The following is a 15177-nucleotide window of genomic DNA, read 5'->3' on the forward strand; positions in this document are numbered from 1 at the left end:
AGGTGTGAATATTTCGCCAGCATAGCTCCATCAGTTAGGAGTGTGTGTGGGGAAAAATCATACCCCAGCCAACAAATATCCTGGCAAAAGTCCTGGTATAGATGCAGTTAGACTGGCAAAAAAGCCTTTTGCTGATATAGCTTGGTTTTTTGGGGAGAATTTGGTATAAGCTATATCAGCAAAAGAACTCTATTGCTGGCATAAGATGCATCTCCACTATAAGTAGACGAGGTAAACAAAATCTGCCTGTGGTCTCAACCTTTCATGGATTCCTTCTGTGGCCTTAGGCAAATTATTAAAGGGAGTAACCTCTCTACCTCAGTTTCCCATTCTGTAAAAACAGCTGAAGACGTGCTTTTTGCCACCACAGGCATAAAGTGAAACTTAAGTAAGCGGGGGTAGAGCTAGCTCAGTGGTTTGAGCATTGGCCTACTAAACCTAGGGTTATGAGTTCAGTCCTTGAGAGGGCCATTTAGGGATCTGGGGCAAAAATCTGTCTGGGGATTGGTCCCACTTTTAGCAGGGGGATGGACTAGATGACCTCCTGAGGTCCCTTCCAACCCTGATATTTGTCCATTCTTTGAGGATGAGCATATTCCTGTGCTACCTACTGGACACAAATGCTTAGTGAGTATGTTTCTGGATGAGTGGGGGATTGATTGCACCATCACTTATACTGGCTGTACAGAGGTGATACGCAGGCTTGTCTACATACAGCATTCCACTGTTGTAACTCAAGATTTTATTTTAAACCCAATCTGATAGATTGGTGTAACAGGCTGCATGTGCAACGTCGACAGACCCCGGTTGTCAGTGGGTGGGATCAAACGTGGGACCTCTGTAGCAGGGCCGGCTCCAGGCACCAGCTGAGCAAGCAGGTGCTTGGGGTGGCCAAGGGGAAGGGGCAGCATCTCGGGCTCTTTGGCGGCAATTCGGCGGAGGGTCCCTCGGTCCCTCTCGGAGGGAAGGACCTGCCGCCGAATTGCCGCCGAAGAAGAAAGTGGCGCGGTGGAGCTGCTGCGGATCGCAATCACAGCTTCCACCGCCCCTGCTTGGGGCGGCAAAAACCCTGGAGCCGGCCCTGCTCTGGAGCTTAGCGCATAAGCTAAAAGCCAACTGGCTGTTAGCTAAGGCTGTAGAGCAGACTCATTAATTGCTTTCTCTCTCTCTCTAAGTGGTCTCAATGCCACTAGATGGGACACAACACCACATGCAGAAGGTGTGTGGGTTACACAGGCACACGGGTTTCATTTTAAATCAGTTATTTCACTTAGATGAAGTCAATTAGGAACACATTTACGCTAAATTGAAATATGTCGATTTTAGGGTGTGTCTACACTTTGACCTGCAGAGGGGGCGTGACTCCCGGCTCGAGGAGACATACTTGCACTAGCTCCTATTGAGCTAGCATGCTAAAAATAGAGTGTCACCACAGCGATGGAGCAGTGGGAGGGACTAGCTGCCTCAAGTACGTGCCTAGCGTCTCAGACATCAACGTCTTTGGAAAAACTCCCATGGACTTCATGGATCAGACCCTAAGCTGGAGGATAAACAAACCTGCAAATCTCAGTATTATACAGCTGGTGGCTTCTTATTTTATACCTTGCACATATGCTCTAGACAGGTGGTGTATATTTTAGAGCGGTTTCATTATAACAATATGTGCCTAATTTTATTTCAAATATACCATTCACACACCATCTGCCCCCATACAGCCTTTAGTCTTTTGTATCTCTGAATTCAACCAAGGCATAAATAAACACCCTGCTACTACATTCGGTGGCCTGATGAAGAGAATGAGTCCTTGGTTTTTAATCATTTAATTTTTCAAATATAATTTTCTAAACATCTTTATTAACATTTTAGTTACCACAAAATATCTCTTAAACCACCCACTTTAATTAACCCCCAAGTATATCTGTGGCCCAATCTGAGCATTTCATAAACCTTAATGAATTTATCCTCATGTCACCTCTGTGAAGTAGGGAGGTATTACCTATCCCCATTGTACAGGTGAGAACTGCAGCACAGAGAGGTTAAGTGACATGCCCAAGGTCACACAGGCAGTCTGTAGCAATGCCAGGAAGTGAATCCAGTGCTCCCAAGTCCCCATTCAGTTCCTTAACCACTTGCCTCCTTATGTTTATATCACCTTTTGTTGTGACCCTAAACTCATGGTGTCTGACCCAGCATCTTAGGGCCGTGGATTGATCTCTGCTGTATTACTGCTGCCTTCTGGTCTGCCTAATGAAATATTGATTTCCACTCCCACCCCCAATGTGTTCTACAACTAAATCAATAGCCCACTAGACTGCAAAGCAGCTGTAGACAAAAGAAGGTGATCTGCTATCCCAACATGGGCACCCACAGGTTCATGGATTTTAGAGAGTCGGATGTGCTGAAAAATCAGGGGAAGGGTGTGTTCAAAGAAGCAAAAGAAAAGATAACTACCAGAGACAACACACAATAAGATGGTGATGATGGACAGGTTAGAATAATCAAACATGCCCCAGTGCTGGTACTGAAACAGCTCACAGTATAACAAGAAATTACATTAATTGTCTTCTAAAATAGACGAAAAACATAGGAGGAGCAACTGACAGACTGAAGTGGTGTCTTCCCATTCTCCTCCTTTACCATTCCCTTATTGATTGCCTTTGTTCTGTACAATACAGGCCACAGGAATCCCACTTCTGAATGCAATTCAAACAAAGAAATGTTGAAACACTCAGTCCACCCTTGGCTTTTCCTTATGTTTTAATCACCTTATAGTTGCATGCTGAGTATGCTCTTCCCTTCATTCTAAAGGGTGCAATACAGAACCCATCTCTGGGATTGTGCCACTTTAGATCATCATGGACCTGGCCCCACAGATACTGTGGGGAATGCTACTCCCCACCTGGGATTGCTGCCACTCCCGTTTTAGCCTCCTGTGAAGTCACCTTTATGGATATCCAAAGAATATGGAAGTTCTAGCTATCTAAGATACTTATATGGCCCCATCACCATAGCAGAATCTCACAACCCCCCAGTGAGCTAGGGAAGTACTATTATCTCCATTGACCAGGTGAGCTACTCATGCACAGAGAACTTAAGTGATTTGTCTACAGTCTAAGGTCACACAAGAACTCATTGGCAGAACAGAACTGATCACAGGTTTTCCACGACCCAGGCTAGCACCCTACATATTCCATTCTTCTCTACTTTGCCAGGAAAGAATATAACTGTAAAGCTTAGCACCTGATAGTCTTTATTTTTAATGTTAAAAATAACAAGGAGAAAAAAAAAAACTTGGGACCATTGCTGAACAGCAGAAGGGAGCAGTAAAGGGCATATAGCAAATTTTAGTTTGCTTTGCAGTACACCTTTAACTATAACTCCATAAAGGAAGGGATAGCACCTCTATTTGTGTGCTGCTTTCTGTGGGTTTTACATGACTTACAACTTTTTAGCCAACTGCTACAGGAAATAATGTCCCTGTCTAGAAATGTAACATTAAACGAATGAAAAAATAAACACTTTATTGAAAGGGTCTCCGAGCACTGCACAGTCTCAGTGTGCTACTTAGTATTCCAGACTTGTTTCCCCGCCCCCTTATCTGTCATCTCATTCTAACACAAATGCAAACCATTAACATCAAGAGCATTCCGTTTTAATATCTGAAATAAATCCGCTTGGACTAGACGGGCTTTTATTTCTTTACTGATGAAAAAAGGACCTTTGTTAGTTTTATGGGCCTTTCACACTTCCAATGAAACATTTTATTCTTTGCAATGTGGAGAGCTTGGATTTATCGCCCGGGTTGCCCTCGGGTGCAAAATTACTCCTAGATTTCTATTGTCAAGTAGCTTCTTTCTATGACTGCAAATGTGTTGCTTCTGAAATCGGCAGGGATCTATAAATGAGAGTTAGACACATGCAGGTGTAGCTGACCCCACTTGGGTCTGGCCTTTGGACTTTCAGAGGTAAGAGTACAAGCCTGTATCACTTGAGCTAAAGGAACTGATAGGAAAATACCTCCCTCTAACTGCAAGCAGTAGCAGATGCATAAACCTCCAGCCACTAGATGGGGGCACAGACCCACACTCACACTCATCTAGTGCAAGTTAACCATTTTTTCCTACAGTTTCCCCACCAAACACTGGAACAGACTGACTGTGAATCAGCCACCTGGGAGCCTGTGATCTCGGTCCCCACTGCAACCAGATAATACTCCCTTTCAAGAAATGCAGCAGAGAATCACCAGGGCAGAGTGGCGCAGCCACCCGGCCTGTGGTCTCAACAGGAGATTTTTGCTCTTATATTGTGTTTTCAGGGAAACAGAGTCTGCAGGAATTCTGCAAAGAGTACAGCTGAAATGAAAGAGTCCCCCTTACTGGTTTGGCTCCAGCAGACAGTGTATAACAGCAGCAGATACTTTTGCGATCACATGTGCTAGAAACTTCCTTGGATGAATTAAAAAGGAGAAATTAGGGAAGAGAGTGTCATGAATCCAGCCTGGCAATTTCAAATGGGACACTTTGGTTTCAATTATAATTATAATTATAATTAACTGAAGAACAGATTAGATTTGATGTGACAAATACATGTCCCAGCCTAGTTTTTCTTTGTGGAAATCAAAACTAGCTACCCTGTTCCATTGAAAATCTTCGATGTGGCTTGTTTTTAATAGTCATATTTGCTACTTAGAAGCGCTTACTACTTAAATAAATAATACCTAGCTCTTATATGGCACTTTTCATCCATAGATCTCAAAATGCTTTATAGAGGAGGTCAGTACATTATCTCCATTTTATAGATGGGAAAACTGAGGCACTAAGGAAAGTGACTTGCTTAAAGTCACGCAGTAGGTCAATGGCAGGACTAGAACACAGGTCCCCCAAGTCCCAGTCTTGCACACTAGCTGCCACTAGGACACACAGTATGGAGAGGAAGTGCATAGCCTGACAAACAAATGAACTACCATTATCATCCCTAGTTTAGGGATGAAGAGCTGAACAATTATATAACTTCCCCAAGATCACAAGGAAATCAGTAGCAGATCCCAGACGTGAACCCAAATCACCCACTTGCTAGTCTGTACCCTAACCACACTTCCTACTCTTACCTCAGGGGTTTTGTTTAGTGGTTAGGGTAGGGGACTAGTCAACCTCGGAATAATCCCAGCTTTGTCACTATATGAATTTAGGAAAGTTACTTAACCTCAAATTACCTATGTATAACCTCAATGGAATGAATACACACCTACTCAATGTTTGTAAAGTTCTTTGGATGAAAGTTACTATAGATGTGCAACGCATTATTAATAGACTTACTGGACAACTTAGGACAAAAATTAATTTCCTTTCTCCTGCATAAATTAGTAATGCCAGCCAGATATTATGTATATGGGGGAACGGGATAGAGGAGGTAATCAAACTAGAACTAGAGCAATTCTGTGCAAAACAGCACACACAAAACTTTAGCAACTTGCAATACATTTTCAAGTGATTTCCGAGCCAAGACTTAAAAGTATATCTAGTTTTGCCTGACCTGGCTTGTTTCCACATACAAATCATGTTCATTTTCATTGGGAAGTGACAATGAGGCTGAAATTATTGTCCTTGCAGGCACAGTTTAAAGCCCATCTATTTGAGCAGGCAATAGTGGTGATGCGTAGGTGTGTGCTGAAAGTCATGGATCTCTGTCTGATAGCAAAGCACGGAGGAGGTTTTCAGCTTTATTGGTCATACGAGGGCTATTTAAATGGTGTGTGGTAGGAAGGAGAAGTCTTGCTGCTTTGGACAACGCATCTTTTGCAACTGCTATGATATTGTGGCTTTAAATTTATGACAGGATTGCCTAAAAAATTTGGAGGGTTTTTTAGACTGAAATCTATACAACTAAATAAAATATTGGGAGATAAGCATACGTCAAAGAAAGACCAGGCCCTCAAGTGAGAATGTAGCAATAAGTATCAATTATCACTGTTTTGCACTGTGTTCTTACACAGCAAACCAACCTGTCAGAGTGAATCTCCAAGTCCTTTCAGTACCCTGAAAATAGAAATGGATTAAATATTTCCCTTAAAAATATCAAAGAACCAAAAAAATATGAATACATTCTGTGTCCCCAAATGTTTTGTTTTTAAGATCATTAAGTTAAGAAAAAATAGCACTAAGGAAGGATACAACAATATCCTATGGTATAATTCTCCAACAGTTTCAAATGGAATTTTAAACTCCCTGGGTGCCTGAAAGATGATCGGTATGTATGTAATACACAGCCTTCTGCAATGTATCCAGAACTAAAGGGGGCATTTTTATAAATAATCACCTTTCTTTTCCCAAAAGGCATGAATCATATTCACTCTGCTCTGAAAGCTATAACTATTCCAAGCATGTTTCCAAAAAATCCTCTGGAGAGCTAATTACACCAGAATTGAGCAAAAAAGAGTCATTACCTGTTTGAACTGCTAGCTGCTGTATGATGGATTCTCAGTCAGTAGTATTCTACTTCAGAAAATAATTTCTATTCGCTATGTAAAATGTAGGTGGATTTTTATTTCCCCTACCCCTGAGTTCAATGATTTAATTTGCCCCTGGCTGAAAAAGACTAGAGTCTTTCCTGGTTTTAAAGTAATTGTAATCATAACTTTTTTTAAAAAGTTGCATCGTGGCCTTAAATTCAGAACTAAGACCAAACTGGGAAGCAATTCTGATCTCACTTACACCAGTTATACACTGGTGTGACTCTCCTGATTTCAGTGGAGTCACTCCTGATTTGAAACTTTCTAAGGTCCTTACCCTGTAAACATGTGAGTCATTTTACTCATGTGAGTAGTCTCATTGGATTTAATGAGACTACTTACATGAGCGAGTGTTTGCAGGATGAGTTCCTAAAATGAATCAATCAGGTTCACAAAGTTCAGATACAAATCCAAAGTTTATCTGAATTATTTCTACTAGCTAACCCTGAAAAATTGGTGTGGAAATTTACAAAGAACAGCTTATCAGGATAATGGTGGCACTTCTGTGTCCAATCACAGTTGGGAGTGAAGGAAGTATCTGAACATTTCAAGACATCAGATCGTCATCCATTAGTGTACAGGTACAAAAGATAGGGATGATGTGCATTGTGCCCCCTGACCATTAAATAATAATTGGTTATCCACTTTAACATGGCTGCAGGACTCAAAACTCAGTCATACTTGATTTCTTCCCCACCTCTACATGGTTCGAACTATGCTTTGGGAACTGTTTGACTATTAGAGATGTGGGAACTAAATAATATAAGATCTGAACCAGAGCTTTCTCTAATTTAGAATTAGCTAAAAATCCAACCTCTTTTGGTTCAAAGGAGTTTGGATTAATGGTCCGCCCATGGTATTCTTCCATTTTCATTGTCCTCTGCTCTTCCAGGTTCCACCCAGAATAACTTCCCAACATCACCCTGGCAAAATAGCTCAACTTTGCTACAGATGAACCATCCTTGAGCTCAGCAGTACATTCATGCTCCCTCAACATGACTGAATGCTGAGTTCAGAGGGCTTGCTTGGCTTCTCTGAACAGACTGCCAACAACTGGGTGACGACTGCCATGTTCATTTTTACCATGGGGACACCTGACTTCTAGGAACCAGATTAACACCACAAACTCATTTCTCACAGGTCAAACACCAGTGATCAAATGAATGACCTTGCTAACCTGAACTGGTAACCTAGAGGTTTGTAACTAAGAAAGGCAGAATAAAATTATGACTTGGCTCATCCTGTTCCTACTGATATTCATTAGTAAGCCTTTTAGGTCAGGGAACTTAAATTTAGCTGCTTTTCATACTTGATCACAGACTTTTTGAGTCTTTCTTGTCTTCAGACGTTAACTTAAACTTACATTTGTCTGGTCCCTAGCATGCAAATGATATGAACTTAGATTCCCAGGCACATCAGTAAGAAGGTGGAAGTAGTTGTAAGACAATTTGAGTCTATAGAAGTCTAGCATACCTCACCTTACACATCACCTTTGAGTTGGGCCCTAAACACCAAGGTATTTGGGTGCCTAAAGATGCAGATAGGTACCTAGTGGTATTTTCAAAAGTGCCTACTGCCTAATTCCCCTTGAGTTAAAACCTCTAACTCCTCCACCCCTCCTTGTTTCAGCTGCTGTTCTTAATGCCTCTTTTGTCTTTGTTTTTTGAATGCACGAGATGTGTTGTCTGGCCTCTCTTCTTTTGCCAATGTTATTGTGCAGAAGCCTGTGTAAGACATCTTCACCCATCGCTTGAATCTAACCCAAACAATTTTTATTGTTAACGCTTAGATAACGCTTCTTTTTCATGTTTTTCTTCTCTTGGTTTCCAGTCTGGCCTGGAAGTGGATGTGTCAAAATACCACAAAAAACTAGATGCTATTGAACGACTGCCACCACCAGCAGGAGTGAAACACTGGACTCTAGTGGCCAGATCCTCAGCTAGAGTAAGCTAGCAGAGCTCCACTGACTTCAATGGAGCTACACAAACTTACACCAGTTGAGTATCTAGTCCTAAGTATGCAAGAAATTTTAGCACTGGAAAAATATTTCTAACAAGTAAGAAGACAAGCTACAGACTTTGGCCAAACTGATTCCCTTAAAGCAGTGGTTCTCAACACAGAGGTCTTCCAGGGGCTATGTCAGCTTGTCTAGATATTTGCCTAGTTTTACAACAGACTACATAAAAAGCACTAGCAAAGTCAGTACAAACTAAAATTTCATACAGACAATGACTTGTTTATACTGCTCTATATACTATACATTGAACTGTAAGTACAATATTTATATTCCAATTGATTTTATAATTACATGGTAAAAATGAGAAAGTAAGCAATTTTTCATTAATAGTGTGCCATGACACTTTTTTATTTAATTGTCTGATTTTGTAAGCAAATAGTTTTTAAGTAATGTGAAACTTGGGGACGCGCAAGACAAATTAGACTCCTGAAAGGGATACAGTAGTCTGGAAAGGTTGAGAGCCACTGCCTTAAAGCAGGCTACTGGAACTAGTTTTATGATCTACTTATTAACAAGATAAAGACTATGGAGTACTGAATACACAGATAGCTCAGTAAATAGCAGTGCTAACAACAGCCCAAGACTCGTATGGTGCTCCATGCCTTTCAAACAGTTCATGCCTTTACCACAAAACCAAACTCTCTCTGTATGTGAGGACCTGACAGCTCAGATCTTTCAGACTGAATACTTACAATGATGGGAATATTAGAACTGCCATAGCTTACAAAAAGGCTGTCTCTTCTCTGTGTGGGAATGAACGAGCTCACGGCATCTTTCATAAGAGGAGCTCCATTGCCAACACGCCTTCTTCCCAGGGCCAGCTCGAGGTTTTTTGCCGCCCCAAGCAAAAAAATTCTTGGCTGCCCCCCCACCCCAGCCCTGGGCTCTCCCCCCCCCTCCCCCCGCACTCCCTGCCGCCCCAGCCCTGGTCTCTCTCTTCCCCCGCCCACCCCCTACCACCCCAGTGCTGGGCTCTCTCTTTCCCCCCTCCCACCCGCACCACCTGCTGCCCCAGCCTTGGGCTCCCCCGTGCCAGTGCTGACTCCGCCTGCGCCCCCCTCGCCTCCAGCCAGTCCGGCACTGGCAGGGTCGGGGTAAGCAGCGGGGCTCCTGGGCCGTGCCTCAGCCCAGGGTCCCTCCAGCCAGGGCTCCCGCCTCCAGGACCGGCCGGGACCCGGGAGGGCAGAGCCGGGGGACCGCCCCGGCAGGGGGGCTGAGGAGCCGGGGCAGGGTAGCCCCAGAGGGAGCGGAGCCCTGGAGAGCAGGACACGGGCCCTGCACAGCAGCGCTGTGCCTTCTATGGCCCCGCTGCTGCTGCTGCTGCTGGCCGCCCTGCCGCAGTCTCTGGGCGGCTCGGGCTGCTTCGCCCAGCCCCGGCTGCGGCGCTGGGGGGCGGCCGCCCTATGGCACCTGCAGGCGGCTCCATGTGCCCCTCGGGGCGGCCCCCAGCCCGAGTGTCCCCCATTCGGAGCCTGCCCGGCCCAGCCACAAGGTGCGGCGCTGCTCCCCCGCGGCGTGAACAGCAGCAGCCCTAGGGTGCCCCCCGCGCAGGACGCACTGCAGCTGCCGGGGCCAGGTCTAAGCTTTTGCTGCCGGAAGAAAAAAAAAAGTGCCAGAATGCCGCCCTTGAAAATGTGCCGCTCCAAGCATGTGCTTGGTTTGCTGGTGCCTAGAGCTTGCCTTGCTTCTTCCTCACACTGTTATGCATATGCTGTGCATCAGATACACACCTTAGGAGTGGCTGCATTTCAGAGTGCTGCATGTAGCTTCTAAAGTGCTTTGAGATCCTTTGAGATGAAAGCTTCAATATAGATATACATTCTCTTCAAAAGGTGTTATTGTTTTTTAAAAGTTCGTCCGTTTACCCTTCATTAATTCAGCAGCGATAAGAGCTTTGCAAGGTACACATTGCAACTGAGTAACCCATTTTAGTAGTTAATGTCTCTGCATTTGGGGAATGCTTCTCACACATTTGGTTTATTAAAAAAGAAATGTAATTACCTTAGCCGATGTTTCAAACCATCCCACAAACCCATTCTCCTTGCAGAACTGGTCCATCTTGAGACCGTTGTTCGTAAGCACATCTTTTCCCTGGTCGCATTTGTTTGCTAAGAGAACGGTCGCCACGGGTTTGCCATTCGGGAGAATCAACTTAGAGTCCAGATCCTCTTTCCATTTTGTCACCGCTTCAAACGTCGCTGGTCTTGTAACGTCAAAGACAATAAACGCTCCCATGGCTTCTCTGTAATAGACCCTTGTCATGTTTCCAAATCTTTCCTGACCTGTGATGATGAAGATGGGAGGGGAAAAAATCATTTGAATCATCACTTCCAGGCTGAGTCAATATTTCACATGCCAGTGTGTTATCTGGCAGAACATTATCTAGCCTGGAGTTTAATGCTGTAAAGCTGGAAAGCTACAATTCATCTAAACAATAATACAGAGTGATAGACTCATTTGTGTGAAAATGCCAGTGAGTGTAGAGAGCAGAAAGCATTTAATAGGGCTAGAGTCTAAGGAAATGTAATAACTTTATCATAAGCTCAAATATTAGTAGTGCTAGAGTCCTATTAAGCCAGTAGGTTTCCAGGCCTATGGGAAAATACCAAGGATCTTAGCAGGCTTTACAGATATTAATACATCTCACAAGGCATATAAATGTTATCCCCATTTTACAGATGGGAAAACAAAAGTACTAGAGAAACTAAAGGCAAAATTCTAGCCTTACAGTATAAAATGCACTGTGGAAGGTAGAGCAGCCGTGGTTAACCAAAGGGCTGCATGGTTCACATGGGCCCCGGGAGCAACATGGTCCATAATAAAGCCCCCGATTACTGCTCCAAAAAGGAGTAATATGCACCTCATGACAATAGGAGCATATGTGTAAGACTAATGCCTGGCCATGCTGCCAAATTGTTTGTTAATGTTCATTTGGAGCTCTGGAGTGCTACTGTTATAATAGCCAAGTGTTGTGGATCCACAGTATCTGTGCTTTTAGACAGTCTCTTGGAAGAACCAAGAGGATTCACTCTTCCTTCAGGGTAGGTTATACAACCCCAATGCCTCCTAGACTGAGATACTGGGCTCCCACGTTCCTTGTTCACACAGTGAGCTCTGTCCAGTGAGTCCATCTGAGAGAGACTCCTGGTAGAGACTTGTACATTCTTCGCCTGCACCCCAGGCAGTGTTTACAATGACACCCCAAACTGTTTTCAAAACAGAGTAGGGTTTTTTAGTCAGGTGGAACACAGCATTGCCAGTGCTTAGGTTAGCAGAGAGAAATAAAGATTCAAGTATAGTCCATTCTGGTCAGCTTATAGCAATTCACCACCCAAGATGTGGTAAACTCCATTTGCAGACTCTGAGGTTCTCTAGTTAGCATAGGTAATCCACCTCATCAAGAGGCGGTCACTAGAATTCTTCCATAGACCTAGCACTGTCTACACTGGGAATTAGGCTGGCTCAGCTATGCTGCTCAGGAGGTATGGATTTTTCACACGCCTGAGTGACAGTAAAGCTGACAATTTTCTAGTGTAGACCAGACCTTAGTCACTTCCAAAGTCGGAGAGCCCAAGCTTCTTCCAGAGCTCGCACTTATCCTGCCTCATTCCACCCAGTCCTTTGTTCTAGAGCTGGGATCTGTATTTAGCTTCCCTGATGAAAGGTGGAGAAATCTTCCTCCCTCTGGGTTGTTGGTTAGTTGCTCCCATTGTCTTCTCAGATTTTCCATTGATATGGGTCAGCCTCAGACAACCTTTTTTTTTTTTAATGACACATTCAATCCACTCAGACAGCTAGGTGACACACACACCCCTCCTCTCCTGGGAGAATGAAGTTTGTTTTCAGGGCATGCTACTACCCCACCCCTGGTTAGGAATGCAAAGTATGGGGGGAAACTGAGGCACAAATAGGCGTCATCAAAATGTTACAAAAAAGTCCTGCTTCGTCACACCAGAGCCCTGCCTAGCACTCAGAGGAATGCTCAATCTAATCTGCCCTGCCCCTGTTGCATGCGTCTGAGGGTAGCATGGGAGCGCATGGAGCCTCCTTAGCTCTTTGCTCCTACATAGAACAAGGCAGACTTTTGCATGAAGGGATTTTGTGAGGTCACACAGTGCGGTCAGGTGCAGAGTACGGCTCCACTGCAGCGGGAGGTGTGATTTCCAGCTCACGTAGATGCACACACACTAGCTTTGATCGAGCTAGAACACTAAAAATAGCAGGATAACCATGGCGGTATGAGCAGCAGCTCAGCCTCGCCACCCAAGTACGCACCAAATAGCTTGGACAGGATTGTACTTCGGTGCCTACCCCAAGCCACTGCCTGTGCTTCAGCAACTGCACTGCTATTTTGAGCACACTAGAGCAATCAAAGATTGAGTGGTTACTTTTACCTGGGCTAGAAATGACACCACCAGCTGCAGAGGAGATATACCCTGAACCTGAACCACAAAGTTGGAAATAGAACCCAGGAGTCCTGGCTCCTGGAACGCGTACTCTCATCATTAGGCCCCATTGCCTTTCCATGCTATCTTCCAGTTCTTGGAAGTCACACTGAGCAAGCACACCCAGCACTAGCACATGGAATTCTGAGAATGTGTATTACGCAGACAGTACCACAGATCTGTGATATTTAGCTTTTGTTTTCTAGGTTAACATTCAGGCTAACAAGGAGATCTTCATTCACATGATACAGAAGCCAAGAGTGAACTTCCATCTTTTCTAAATTAGTCTTGGTTTCGTATACCTTAAACAAACACTGCTCTGCATTGATGAAAGAAGACTTGGACATATCATTGCTGGAAAACATAAGGTCATGTTGAACTATTATTACGGACATGTTTTAGAATAGTGTCTTATGATCTCTCTCAATGGGCTAATCAGATGAGTGGCTAAGTCATGTGTTATTCAATAATCTACTTGTTGGGAAGATTTTTTTTCAGACAAAAGTTAATTTCTGTCCAACAGCCTAGGATCGACAACAGCAACAGATATAAATAATGTTCACGTACCATGGCTCAGTAACACTTCCTATTTTTCATGGAAGGCTCTCAAGGGGTTGACACTGGTGATAAGCATGAAATAAAAACTAGATCAGTAAACTTGTGCCTCGCAGTGTCATTCTGATGGGAGTAACGATTGTATCCATTTTACAGATGGGTAAACTGAGGCCCAGCCACCTTCAGAAACTTGCTAATGGTCATACTGCAAGTCAATGGCAGAGCTGGGAATAGACCGCACCGATACACCAGGCTCATGGTCTCTTGCTCACCAAGGGCTAGCCCTTGCTTTCCTTCACATGGAAGTAGTCTCCCTGCCTTCTATGCTCTCTACTTGGCTGAGTAAAGACTGCTCAGACTGAAGTTCTGGCCATGAGGGTGCATGCCAGATAATGCCCCTTGGCACTAAGTTAGCAGGGATGAGACAGAGAGGAGAATGATTTAGAGGACCCCTGGTTCCACCCTGCTCCCTGCACTCACTGGCCAGAGTAATTAGCTGGGAGCACAGGGGGGCAGTAACTTCCTTCCTCCGCAAGCAAGGGAAGAGGGGAGGGACTGTGCCTCCAGGGCACATTTCCTTCCCAGGTCTCCTCCTGGGGCGGTGCAGATACCTCCCCACTTCTTACTCTGGGCTGAGCCTAACAGTTCAGTCTAGCCCTGATCAGTGCAGTATATAAATAACATGCCTCCAGTCCCAGTAGGACCTTGCAAATCCATTAATGTGCTTACTGCAGATCTCACTCACCCCCAGTGCTGGCCTCTCTCCACCTTCCAGTGAGGATTTCACAGCAAGGTGCTGCAAGGAGGGAGGCCCCACGTTACTAAATTACGTTTGCAAAATATACTGCAGAACCTTGACTTGTTTACCGGGAAAAAACTAGTAATGCAAACTGGACCACGTTGGCCGAAGTGAATGAATGTGCATTGATGCATCAAGGGGTAAATAAGGCCTCATTGATCTTTAACACTGGGGTGTTTACCGTGCCCTTCACAATGAACCTCTCCGGCCCTTGCATTGGGAAGCTCACCACGATGGCCCTACAGCTCACCACTATGGCTCTTCTCTGGCTAGCTCAGTCAATGTCACCATCATGGCCATTTGCAAAGAGGAGCCTTTCCTCTCCTCTGGTACAGGCTTCTGTGTGGCATTCCTGTCTCATTCCACCAGCCTCACTAACCTGGCTGGACAGAGAATCTACGCTGGCAGAAAGCCTCTCACTAGCTCCCTGAGCAAGGGTCAGAAATGGAAGACTAAAAAGTTGTCCTGCAAAGCAGGAAGGGTGGAACAAAAAAACCTGGACTTGGGAGGTTTTTTCTGCTTCTTTCTGTGGGATAAAAAAAGCCTGAAAGGTTTTTGGCTTTGTTTCAAAGTTTTATTTTCTGCTTGTGTTTTAACATTAAAATTTCCTGGAAAACTCTCTGATTGCAGAACGAATGGAAGGATAATGTCACAGTAACCTAATGTGTGAAAGCTGAGCAAATGAGAGAGGGAAGGAACTTTAGTCAAGGCTGCCTAAAATTTTGGTTAATGAACATTTTGAAGATGTGGAGACCTTGTTAAAAATTCAGCACCCTCTCACCTCTTCAAACCAGGGCTGAGAGAGAACAATTTACATCCTCTGAGATTGTCTCTAATAAGTCAACCAGCAAAA

General features: G+C 44.3%; 1 protein-coding gene across 1 annotated transcript in view; it reads right to left on the reverse strand.

The window, feature by feature from the left end:
• RAB38 (RAB38, member RAS oncogene family) overlaps positions 1 to 15177 on the reverse strand; it is a 30257-nt gene that overhangs the window by 1894 nt on the left and 13186 nt on the right. Inside the window, exon 2 of the mRNA XM_024215256.2 lies at positions 10527 to 10807. Coding sequence (XP_024071024.1) covers positions 10527 to 10807 — 281 coding nt within the window. The remainder of the gene's footprint in view (positions 1 to 10526; positions 10808 to 15177) is intronic.

Source organism: Terrapene carolina, unplaced genomic scaffold (genome assembly GCF_002925995.2).
Source record: "Terrapene carolina triunguis isolate 2854851 unplaced genomic scaffold, T_m_triunguis-2.0 Scaffold97, whole genome shotgun sequence".
Classification (NCBI taxonomy): domain Eukaryota; kingdom Metazoa; phylum Chordata; order Testudines; family Emydidae; genus Terrapene; species Terrapene triunguis.